Below are 12,659 nucleotides of genomic sequence, written 5' to 3' on the forward strand. Positions count from 1 at the left end.
AAAGTGGTAAGTGCTTCTAGGGTTGGAATAGTAGTGCACCCTACACCAGCTCCCAATCTTCACCACAAAAGTGAGGCACACCCCCCTTCTGGGGTTCACACTCACCAGATGACTGAATAATCTGAGCCTTGTATACAAATTCCTCCTGTTTAGACCTCCAACATCACTCCAGAAGCAGCAAGGGTTCATTTCCACTCACGGTCCATCTAAAACACAAAGGCACTGACATAGTGTAATTCTGCTTTAATTACCATATTTACCGGGGTATAGCACGCTCCCGCGTATAGCGCGCACCCCTAAACTTGACCCGGATTCCTGTGAAAAAAAGATTTTTTGTACTTACAGTTTTGGTGTCTTCCGCGGCGGCCTCGTCGGGTCCGGCGTCAGTCTGCGGCTTCGGGTGTCCTCTTGGTCGGGTCCGGCGTCCTTCTGCGGCGTCCTCGCGTCCTCTCCGCTCGTTTCCCGCGCCGAGTTTGAATACTGCGCCGACATATACCGAGCGCAGTACACTTGTGTATCGTCGGGCAGGCTCGGCTACTTTCGTGGTGACGTCCTGTACGTCCAGGACGTCAGCGCGAGAGTCGCCGAAACTGCCCGAAGATACACAAGTGTACTGTGCTCGGTATATGCTGGCGCAGTATTCAAATTCAGCGCGGAAAAGCGGGTATCGGCGTATACCGCGCACCCACGATTTGCCCTGATTTTTAGGGCAAAATAGTGCGCGGTATACGCCGATAAATACGGTAGATGAAACCTGTGTACCAACAACCCACTTCCTATCTACGTACAATGTATCAACTTGCAAAAAACATAAAAAAGAGTAGTCACCGCTCTCCTCTGAACACAGGGGCCGCGCTTGTGCTGAATGCACAGTGCAGGAGATACCTTTCCTGGTTACGATGAGTCAGCGGTGGAACGCACTCCTCATTTCCTGGTTACACCGTCGTAGCCACGCCTTGATGCGTTTTGTCACTTCAGACTGCAACAGAGGGCGTGGCTACTCGGCATCATTGAAAACTATTTATCATCCCTCCTCCGCGGCCATTGGATCAGACAATACTGTCCGCCCACTCCCATTGGTGCATTAGAGAGCGGAAGACAGGCAGGACTTCAGCCGTGTCAAGTCACAGGGATAATTAGAAATTGTCATTTTAGAGACTGCACATAAAATTTAAACAGCAATTACATATTATAATTCGGCACATTTGCATAATTTAGTCATGCTACTCAGTGACATTATATGGAAAAGAGCCTTCTTTACATAGAAACTGTCTAGATGTAAAAACATTGTATTCAGTATCTGCCGGAGTTAAATGTCAGAGGGTGTCAGTATGAATCCAAAATAACGGAAAACATAGATAAAACATCAGCAATTAGGGTATAAGCCTAGGATTAGCGGTATAGACCGCATATCATTACTGAGTACCCCAACTATTCATATACTGAATGGAACGACTGTGTGCATTTAAACCTTAGAGCAAACACATGTTTTCAGATACATACCTAAATGTATAATCTCATAAACATAAGTATATAAATATAAAAATAAGTGAATAAATGGAAGAGGAAAAAGAGGGGAAGCAAACGAAGCTCAAATAGATACGAGTAAACAACTCGAGAAATTCATGTCCGCAAATTATATAATAAAAAACACCAAAAGCATGTTTAAAATGTATTAAAAAGTATCGGTGCCATATAAGGAATAAAGGAGGATAGTATTTAATACCAGTTTCCTTTTAACCTTCATGACTTATTTATATTATTTATTTATTTATATCATATACATTCAGTAGTCCTTTGCGGACATGAATTTCTCGAGTTGTTTACTCGTCTCTATTTGAGCTTCGTTTGTTTCCCCTTTTTTTCCTCTTCCATTTATTCACTTATTTTTATATTTATATACTTATGTATATGAGATTATACATTTAGGTATGTATCTATATATGTATTGCAAACATGTGTTTGCTCTAAGGTTTAAATGCACACAGTCGTTGTTGATATGTGGTCTATTCCGCTAATCCTAGGCTTGTACCCTAATTGCTGATGTTTTATCTATGTTTTCCGTTATTTTGGATTCATACTAACACCCTCTGACGTTTAACTCCCGGCAGATACTGAATACAATGGGCCAGATTCACAGAGCAAGTACGCCAGCGTATCTACTGATACGCCGGCATACTTTCAAATTTCCCGCGTCGTATCTTTAGTTTGAATCCTCAAACCAAGATACGGCGGCATTTGGGTAAGATCCGACAGGCGTACGGCTTTGTACGCCTTCGGATCTTAGATGCAATACTTCGGCGCCCACTGGGTGGAGTTTGCGTCGTTTTCCGTGTCGGGTATGCAAATTAGCGATTTACGACGATCCACAAACATACGCGCGGCCGTCGCATTTTCTAACGTCGTCTGTAGTCTGCTTTTTCCGGCGTATAGTTAGTATTTTGCGGCATATAGATAGACTTGCCATGTTAAGTATGGCCATCGTTCCCGCGTCGAAATTAGATTTTTTTTTCGCGTAAGTCGTCCGTGAATAGGGATGGACGTAACTCACGTCTAAGTTCAAAAATGACGTTGTTGCGACGTCCTTTCGCGCAAAGCACGGCGGGAAATTTCTGGACGACGCTTGCGCAGTTCATTCGGCGCGGGGACGCGATTTATTTAAATGAAACCCGCCCCCTGATCGCCGATTTGAATTCCGCCGCCAGAAATGCACTACGCCGCCGTAACTTACGGCGCAAAATCGTTGAGGATTCGAAATTCCGCCAGGTAAGGTACGGCGGCGTAGCGTATCTCTGATACACTGCGCGGATCCAATTCTCTCTGGATCTGGCCCAATGTTTTTACAGCTAGACAGTTTCTATGTAAAGAAGGCTCTTTTCCATATAATGTCACCGAGTAGCATGACTAAATTATGCAAATGTGCCGAAATTATAATATGTAATTGCTGTTTAAATTTTATGTGCAGTCTCTAAAATGACTATTTCTAATTATCCCTGTGACTTGACACGGCTGACGTCCTGCCTGTCTTCCGCTCTCTAATGCACCAATGGGAGTGGGCGGGCAGTATCGTCTGATCCAATGGCCGCGGAGGAGGGATGATAAATAGTTTTCAATGATGCCGAGTAGCCACGCCCTCTGTTGAAGTCGGAAGTGACGAAACGCGTCAGGGCCTGACTGCGACGGCATAACCAGGAAGTGAGAGGAGTGAGTTCCACCGCTGCCTCATTGTAACCATGAAAGGTATCTCCTGCACTGTGCATTCAGCACAAGCGCGGCCCCTGTGTTCAGAGGAGAGCGGTGACTACTCTTTTATGTTCTTTGCAAGTTGATACATTGTACGTAGATAGGAAGCGGGTTGTTGGTACACAGGTTTTATCGAATTAAAGCAGAATTACACTATGTCAGTGCCTTTGTGTTTTATATGGACTGTGAGTGGAAATTAACCCTTGCTGCTTCTGGAGTGATGTCGGAGTTCTAAACAGGAGGAATTTGTATACAAGGCTCAGTTTATTCAGTCATCTGGTGAGTGTGAACCCCAGAGGGGGAGTGTGCCTCACTTTTGTGGTGAAGATTGGGAGCTGGTGTAGGGTGCACTACTATTCCAACCCTAGAAGCACTTACCACTTTCTGAACTGTGTTCTGACAAACCACTTTGGGACTTTCATCATTCATCTATCCATTATTTATTTATTTATGTGATTTTTGGACTTCATCTTTTTTTAGCGCTGTTTTATAATTTTTTGATCCAGATTTCGGTCTATTTGTTTGATGCAATATATATATATATATATATATATATATATATATATATATATATATGTGTGTGTGTGTGTGTGTGTGTGTGTGTGTGTATATATATATATATATATATATATATATATATATATATATTAATAAAGGTGTGTTACATGTTACATTTATGCTGCGTTAAAGTCCCAAAGAGGAATTTTTTGCAAATTCTCATGTATAGTCAATGTTTTATTTAGATGTGTAAGAGATCAGTTAAATATAAATATTTTTTGAACTAAAGTGATTGTAAAGTCTTGTTTAAAAAAAATAAAAAAAAATAACAGACATGGTATACTTACCTCCCCTTCTTGGGTGCCTCTTCTGTACTCCTGGCCCCTCCCTCCTGTGGAGTGCCCCCACAGCTTGTTGTAGGCGCACCCAAGCTGAGTCACAGCTCCGTGTGTACATTCAGACACAGAGCTGCTGTTTGACCCCGCCCACTCTCCCTCCTGATTTGCTCCCCCTGCTGTCAAAGTCAGTTAGCCAATCAGGAGGGAGAGTCCTGGACGGCCGAGAGATTCATTGACATCGCTGAACAAAGATGGGGCTCAGGTAAGTATTAGGGGGGCCGAGGAGGGCTTCTGTACATAGAGGGCTTTTTATCTTATTGCATAGAATGCATTAAGATAAAAAAAACTCTGACTTTACAACCCTTTTAAGGGACATATTTTTAAAGCAGTAAATCTGCCATTCACCAAACACTATCTGCAGTTGAATCTTCCAGGTGTGTGTGTTTTTAAATTACAACTTTAAAATATGCTTCCAAGGTTTTGCTTCTTCTAAGGGTGAATCTATTAATCTGTATATTTAATACCGTAACAAAACTGTGTAAAAGTATACTTGCTGTAATGGAAAAGTCAAAAGTAAAATTACAGTATTTGGTCAAAATTGTAAGCATACATGACCATCACACCTACTCTATGTGGACACCCAGCTTGAAGAGATTAGCACCCCACATTCATGATGCGACACAGAAAAAATGGCAAGGCGGTTTCCTGTCCCTCTCATAATTAGGGACCAGCTACAGTGCCTTGAAAAAGTATGCATACACACCAGACAGGTCAGGGATAAAGTTGTGGAGAAGTTTATAGCAGGGTTAGGTTAAACAAAAATATTCCAAGCTTTGAACATCTCACAGAGCACTGTTCAATTCATCTTAAAGGCCCATACAAGCCTTTAAGACCCCCCCCATCGTACGGTGGGCTGCGGGTCCACCACGTCTGGTAAGAGTACCTCATTTTAACCTATTTTCAAGCATGTTGGAAATTGTTCCTTCAAGTATATATTTCTACCCAAGTCCATCAGGAAGGAATTTCATACTCATACTATCATCAAGGTGTATGGACTTATGATATATTCTTTATTCTTGGGACTTATATCAAACAGCAATTCATAGCTGGGGTGGTTAATTGCATCCCTCAAGTGTATATGAGGTTCAACATTGCTATATATGACCGTTTATATTTATTTTGCCATTTTATGACTTTTCATTGTTTCAATCTAATAGCAATACATAGGTACCTGGGATCAGGGCCTGTGTATTTGTGGTTCATACACTGTCGCAGAGAAGTATATTTACCACTGGGGAAGCACTCTTTTTTTGTATACCATTTCTTGTTATATTGGGATTGTTTTAGCCGTCCCTCTTGTGACATTTGAATCGCACGTTCACATGCGTGGTGTGGATTCACCTTGGCAACTATACTGTTAATACTGGTTACCGTATTTATCGCGGTATAACGCGCTCCCGCCTATACCACGCACCCCTAAAGTTGCCCCGAATCCTGTGGAAAAAAAGTTTTTTTTGTACTTACAGTTTTGGTGTCTTGCGTGGCGTCCATCGACGGCCTCGTCTTGTCCGGCGTCCGCCTGCGGCTTCGGGTGTCCTCTTCGTCGGGTCCGGCGTCCTTCTGCGGCTTCGGGTGTCCTCTTCGTCGGGTCCGGCGTCCGTCTGCGGCTTCGGGTGTCTTCTTCGTCGGGTCCGGCGTCCTTCTGCGGCGTCCTCGCGTCCTCCCCGCTCGTTTCCCGCGCCGAGTTTGAATACTGCGCCGACATATACAGAGCGCAGTACACTCGTGTATTGTCGGCAATGCTCGGTAACTCTCGCGCTGACGTCCTGTACGTCCAGGACGTGAGCGCGGAAGGAGCCGAGACTGCCCGACTATACCCGAGTGTACTGCGCTCGGTATATGTCGGCGCAGTATTCAAAACTCGGCGCGGGAAAGCGGGTATTGGCGTATACTGCGCACCCACGATTTTGCCCTGATTTTCAGGGCAAAAAAGTGCGCGGTATACGCCGATAAATACGGTACTTTCACCCCAATTGTTTTGGCTATTGCCTTCTACAAATTATTGTATCACAGTTATTGTATTTATTCTTGCACATGTAAGGGCGTCACTGCCTACACATTGCGGACATATATTTGTCCACTTATACTATATACAGGTCACCCTATTATAGTTAGTGCACCCATTTCATGGTGGGCAAGGTCCATTTTTGGATAGACACATGACTTAGGGTTTTTCTGTTATTATAGATCAACTGCACTAGTGGGTCTTCTATTGGCGCTACACTGTATTTTTCATTTATTTTCACAATTTTCCTTTGTTGTGTTGGCTGCCTAAGTACATTCTATTTTAGGATTAGCGCAATATATTTACTATTTGAAGTTTGAAAAACATCGTTTTTTTTTTTTCATGCTAAAAAATTACGGTTTTTTTTTCATCACAAAAAAACGACCGTGTGTAAGTGGCATTAGTCGTGCACTCCACAAATCTGGCCTTTATAGAAGAGTGGCAAGAAGAAAGCCATAAGAAGTCCAGTTTGCGAGAAGCATTGTGGGGGACACAGCAAACATGTGGAAGAAGGTGCTCTGGTCAGATGAAACCAAAATTTTAAAAGCATTAGTGTGGTGGAAAACTAACACTGCACATCACCCTGAACACACCATCCTCACTGCGAAACATGCTGGTGGCAGCATCATGTTGTGGGGATGCTTTTCTTCAGCAGGGATAGGGAAGCTGGTCAAATTTGATGGGAAGATGGATGGAGCCAAATACAGGGCAATCTTAAAAGAAAACCTGTTTGAGTCTGCAAAAAACTTGTGACTGGGGCGGAGGTTTTTACTTCCAGCAGGAAAATGACCCTAAACATACAGCCAGAGCTACAATGGAATGGTTTAGATCAAAGCATATTCATTTGTTAGGCCTCGTACACACGACCGGATCTATCCGCTGGGATTGATCCGCGGATCAGTTCCAGCGGACAAATCCGGTCGTCTGTACGGCCTAGCGAATATTTATCCGCGGAGATTTGTCCAGGCGATCGATTTCAAGCGGATAGAAATTTCTTAGCATGCTAAGAAATCTATCCGCTTGAATCGTGTCCAGCGGATTGATCCGGTCGTCTGTACAGACTCACCGGATCAATCCGTCCGCTCCCCTCCCTCGCATGCGTCCTAATGATTCGACGCATGCGTGGAAGTACTTACCTTCCAGAGTCGCGCACGTCGCCGCGTCATCGTCACGGCGCGACGTCACCGCGGATGTATTCCGCGCGGATTTTAATGCGATGGTGTGTACAAGCCATCGGATCAAAATCCGGAGGAGGAATCTCCGCTGGAAACGGTCCGGCGGACCGTTTCCAGCGGAGATCCCCTCGTCTGTACGAGGCCTTAGAATGGCCCAGTCAAAGTTCAGACCAATTGAGAATCTGTGGCAAGACTTCAAAATTGCTGTTCACAGACGCTATCCATCCAATCTGACAGAGCTTGAGCTATTTTGTAAAGAATAGGCAAAAATGTCACTCTCTAGATGTGCAAAGCTGGTAGAGACATCCCCAAAAAGACTTGCAGCTGTAGTTGCAGGGAAAGGTGGGTCTAAAAAGTATTGAGTGAGGCTGAATACAAATGCACGCCACACTTTTCAGATATTTATTTGTAAAATATTTTGAAAACCATTTATTATTTTCCTTTCACCTCACAATTATGTGCCACTTTGTGTTTGTGTTGGTCTATCACATAAAATCCCAATAAAATAAATTTACATGACAAAATTTGGAAAATTTTAAGAGGTATGAATACTTTTTCAAGGCGCTGTAGGTGAAATAGTACATGGCCATAGAGGAATTAATAAGCCAATACTGCAGCGCATCATTACAAGGTAAGGCAAACAAATGTATTTTAAGCTGAACTTAAAATACACATGAAATACATATAAAGGAGCTGTTTTTCTGCCAAAAGGATTTGAATTTCTGTTCATCCATTCCTGAGAGTTGCACAGGTCGTTTTGACCTTTACTTGGAGGTACAGTAGCACATCTGAATGACTTTCCTCCGGTTTCCTCACAATACAAGAGACTGATACCGAGTCAAATTAAAGCCTAACTTTGGGATCAAAAGAAAAAAACCTTGCAGTGGGATCCCCACATTTCATGGATTAAATGCTTGTTAAGTCCAGGGGGTTGCAGAAGAGGCTTTATCACATACTTGACTCCTCATTACACTAGGCTTCATCACTGTTCTCTTCTCCCTGAAGCTTTTCTGTGTGATCGGAGCCTTGGCATCAGCACAAGGAACAATACCTGCAGTTAAGTGTCTGTTATGCCAGTGTCTCTAAAATCTTTTGTCCTCTGCCCACACACCTTCACAGCAGTAATATGCTGGTGCTGCAGGGGTTAATAGCAGCTGGACCTGTGATAGGCATTTGTCAAGAGTGCTGACTAACCTTTCCACCACACTCCATTCATAGAAGCTGTATTAAAGGAGTTCTCCAAGCTAAAACTTTTAACCCCCGCTGTGCCCGGGCTGTAAAACTATACAAAATAAACTTTCACTTACCTGCCTACGATCCCCCGTTGTTCCGATATCGCCGTCCCGTTCTCCGGTCCCGGTCTGTTCCACTTCCTGCGGGTCGGTGACTCACAGTGCGCTCAGCCTATCAGCGGCCGCGACGGGACATTGCTGCGGCCGCTGATGGGCTGAGCGCACTGTGAGTCACCGACCCGCAGGAAGTGGAACAGACCGGGACCGGAGAACGGGACGGCGATATCGGAACAACGGGGGATCGTAGGCAGGTAAGTGAAAGTTTATTTTGTATAGTTTTACAGCCCGGGCACAGCGGGGGTTAAAAGTTTTAGCTTAGAGAACTCCTTTAAAGTTTCCTTCAATGAAAAGTGGATCTTTCATTCATTCATCTTCCCGTCCTCCGTTCATATGCCTTGTACACAGAGCTTTTTTTCTCAGAAAATAGGTGCAGGAACTCAACCACGACCTTGTTCAGATTTCACAAACAGTAAAAGGGTCTTAACCACTAGCCGACCAGCCACCGTCATTATACGGCGGCAGGTCGGCTCTCCTGGGCGAGAGCCCGTAGCTATACGTCCGCTCTTCGAGCGATCGCCGCCGGGCACACGCGATCGCTCGTTACAGAGCGGGGACCGGGAGCTGTGTGTGTAAACACACAGCTCTCGGTCCTGTCAGCGGGGGAAATGCTGATTTTCTGTTCATACAATGTATGAACAGAAGATCAGTGTTTCCCCTAGTGAGGCCACCCCCCCCCCCACAGTAAGAACACACAAGGGACATACTTAACCCCTTCCCCGCCCCCTAGTGTTAACCCCTTCACTGCCAGTGGCATTTTTATAGTAATCTAATGCATTTTTATAGCACTGATCGCTATAAAAATGCCAATGGTCCCAAAAATTTGTCAAAAGTGTCCGAAGTGTCCGCCATAATGTCGCAGTAACGAAAAAAAATCGCTGATCACCGCCATTACTAGTAAAAAAAATATATTAATAAAAATGCCATAAAAATACCCCCTATTTTGTAAACGCTATAACTTTTGCGCAAACCAATCAATAAACGCTTATTGCGATTTTTTTATGAAAAATATGTAGAAGAATACGTATCGGCCTAAACTAAGGGAAAAATTTTTTTTTTTATATATTTTTGGGGGATATTTATTACAGCAAAATGTAAAAAATATTATTTTTTTTCAAAATTGTCTCTCTATTTTTGTTTATGGCGCAAAAAATAAAAACTGCAGAGGTGATCAAATACCACCAAAATAAAGCTCTATTTGTGGGAAAAAAAGGACGCCAATTTTGTTTGGGAGCCACGTCGCACGACCGCGCAATTGTCAGTTAAAGCGTCGCAGTCCCGAATCGCAAAAAGTGCTCTGGTCTTTGACCAGCAATATGGTCCGGGGGTTAAGTAGTTAAAGGGGCATTAAATACCAGGATTGCATTACATACAGAGTGCAGAGTTCAGGGGGGGTTACACACAGAGTGCAGAGCTGTCACTTGTAAACACAGAAACCAGACTTCTGTGTTTACAAGTGATTGTGGTGAGCAGGCACCAAAGGGTCTGAGCCAAAGGTGGTGGAACTGAGTTCCCCCAAGGTCCCCCTGAAAAAAAGCCCTGCTTGTACACACAATCGGTTTTCCCGTCTGGAAAACTTCCATGACAAGCTATGCTCCATCGCAGTTTTCCCGATGTTAAAACTGCAGGAAAAGAACATTTTTTTTTCTTTTTTTCCCGGCAGACGTCTTCCCGTCGGGAAAACCAGTCGTGTGTATGCTTTCCCAAGAGGAAAAAAACGCGCATGCTCAGAATCAAGTATGTGACGGGAGTGCTTCTTCTGGTAAAACTGGCATTCAGAATGGAGATAGCACATTCCTCACGCTGTAATGGACTGAAAAGCGCGAATCATCTCTCACCAAACTTTTACTAACACAAGGATCAGCAAAAGCAGCCCAAAGGGTGGCACTGTTTGAATGGAACTTCCCCTTTATAGTCCCGTCGTTTGTGGTGTATGTCACCGCGCTTTGGACGGGCGGTATTTGGCCTAAACGTGTGTATGCAAGGCAGGCTTGAGAGTAATCCCGTTGGAAAAAACATAGTTTTTTTTTTTCCTGCTGAGAAAAACGTTTGTGTGTACGAGGCATTAAAGTGCTTTTCATGGAAGGAAGCTATAGTACAGCTTCTGTGAAGGAAGGGGGGTGGCGAGAGAGCAAAGAGTGCTTTTTATTTTTTTTTAAACTTGGGCTTTAACCAGTTACTCACCGCCCTATAGACGATATACGTCTACAAGGCGGTTGCTTAACTCTGGGGCTCCCACTCGCCCTCTGGGGCGCGCACACGGGAATGTCCGTGACCGCCGGGTCCAGAGGACCCGGCGCATCATGGATTACGGCGGTTTACCACGTGATCACTCCGTCAAATGACGGAGCGACCACTTGTAAACAAACCGGCGTCATGTGATGACGCTGGTTCCTCCCTCCCCTCTCTGTACCGAACGGTACAGTGTGAGAGGAGAGGGGGAAGGAGAGAGCGGATGCAGCACGCGTGCTGTGGGCTGGATCTGTGACAACTGCAGTCACAGATCCAGCCATCCATCCCTGCTCAGCCATCCCTGCCCCATACTAAGACAATACTCTGCAATACCCCACACTACTCTGCAATACCCCACACTACTCTTCAATACCCCACACTACTCTGCAATACCCCACAATACTCTGCAATACCCCACAATATCCTGCAACGTTGCCTATGGGGATTTTTAAGTAGCGAAGTTTGGCGCCATTCCACGAGCGTGTGCAATTTTGAAGGGTGACATGTTGGGTATCTATTTACTCGGCGTAACTTCATCTTTCACATTTATGCAAAAGAATGAAAAAAAAAAATACTAAATTTGCTAAATTTTATAACAACGAAAAATTCATTTTTTTTTTTACAGAATTTTCAGTATTTTTTCCCCTATAGCGCAAAAAACAAAAAACCCAACGGTGATTAAATACCACCAAAAGAAAGCTCTATTTGTGTGAAAAAAATGACGAAAATTTAATTTGGGTACAATGTTGTATGACTAAGTAATTGTCATTCAAATTGTGAGAGCACCGAAAGCTGAAAATTGGTCTGGTTATTAAGTGGGTTTACGTGCCTGGTGGTCAAGTGGTTAAGGTGTTTGCATTTAAAAATCCATTCAAAGATGTAATATTAAACACAGAGCTAGATTCATTTGTGTCTTTGTTTAATTTAATGATGTTTTTTCATCAGTTTTAAAAGTTTCATAGAATGCTTGTAATGTATGTACAGTATAACAGCACAAAAGTGGTTGTCTGTAACTTGTGATGAATAAATGTCATATATTTTTTTTTTTTTCCACAGTGGAACCTAATTCAGCATCAAGCCTACAAGGTTAACTTGGCATCGTCATTGTTATTTGCCGGTCTCCTCATTGGGAACATTTTGTTTGGACCATTGTCTGATAAACTGGGAAGAAGGCCGGTATATTTAATAGGTAGGTTGTCCACATAGGTGCTTCTTGTTCCATAAACAATGCGTCTCCAGCAGGATAATTATACTCTTTAGCAGTTTTTGTGATGTGAATACATCCTTTTGACTGCAAAAGTCAATTCGCAAAGGTTATCACACTGGCTATAGAATAACATTAGCTTCAGGTTAGGATTAACTGTGAGTTTTAGGGAAGTGTCTGGTAGTGTTCGCAGAAACATTTGCCATTTGTGGTGGTGATAAAATAGTACTTCTCAAGATAAAATTATTCATGAAAATGAAGGCTTGCATGTGACACAACGACTATTCCTCACTTATGTGATACCTCTGTATGTCAAAGGAACAAGTACACTGTTACAGAATTAAATAGAATGGGGTTAAAATAAATCCTTCATCTTACTAAATTTAGCCTAAATAGTTTTTCTTTGCAATCATGATAGTACCCTACAGTATTATGAAAAGTATCTGTGTGAGGGTGCTTCCCATTACTATGGAAACATGTATGTGAAATGCAGGGTGTTTATTCCTCCCCCTTGGGATTTTAATGAAACAAACTAAGCAATCAATGTCACAAGAA

The 12,659-nt window shown here is 43.4% G+C and overlaps 1 protein-coding gene across 3 annotated transcripts in view; it reads left to right on the top strand.

Annotated features, from left to right (window-relative positions):
- The window catches only part of LOC120947131 (solute carrier family 22 member 15-like), a 447,489-nt gene that overhangs the window by 67,890 nt on the left and 366,940 nt on the right, over positions 1-12,659 (top strand). For all 3 annotated transcript variants that reach the window (XM_040362147.1, XM_040362150.1, XM_040362149.1), the window contains one exon: positions 11,957-12,089. In XM_040362147.1, coding sequence (XP_040218081.1) covers positions 11,957-12,089 — 133 coding nt within the window. The remainder of the gene's footprint in view (positions 1-11,956; positions 12,090-12,659) is intronic.

The sequence above is a fragment of the Rana temporaria genome, chromosome 8 (assembly GCF_905171775.1).
Source record: "Rana temporaria chromosome 8, aRanTem1.1, whole genome shotgun sequence".
In the NCBI taxonomy this organism is placed as follows: Eukaryota; Metazoa; Chordata; class Amphibia; order Anura; family Ranidae; genus Rana; species Rana temporaria.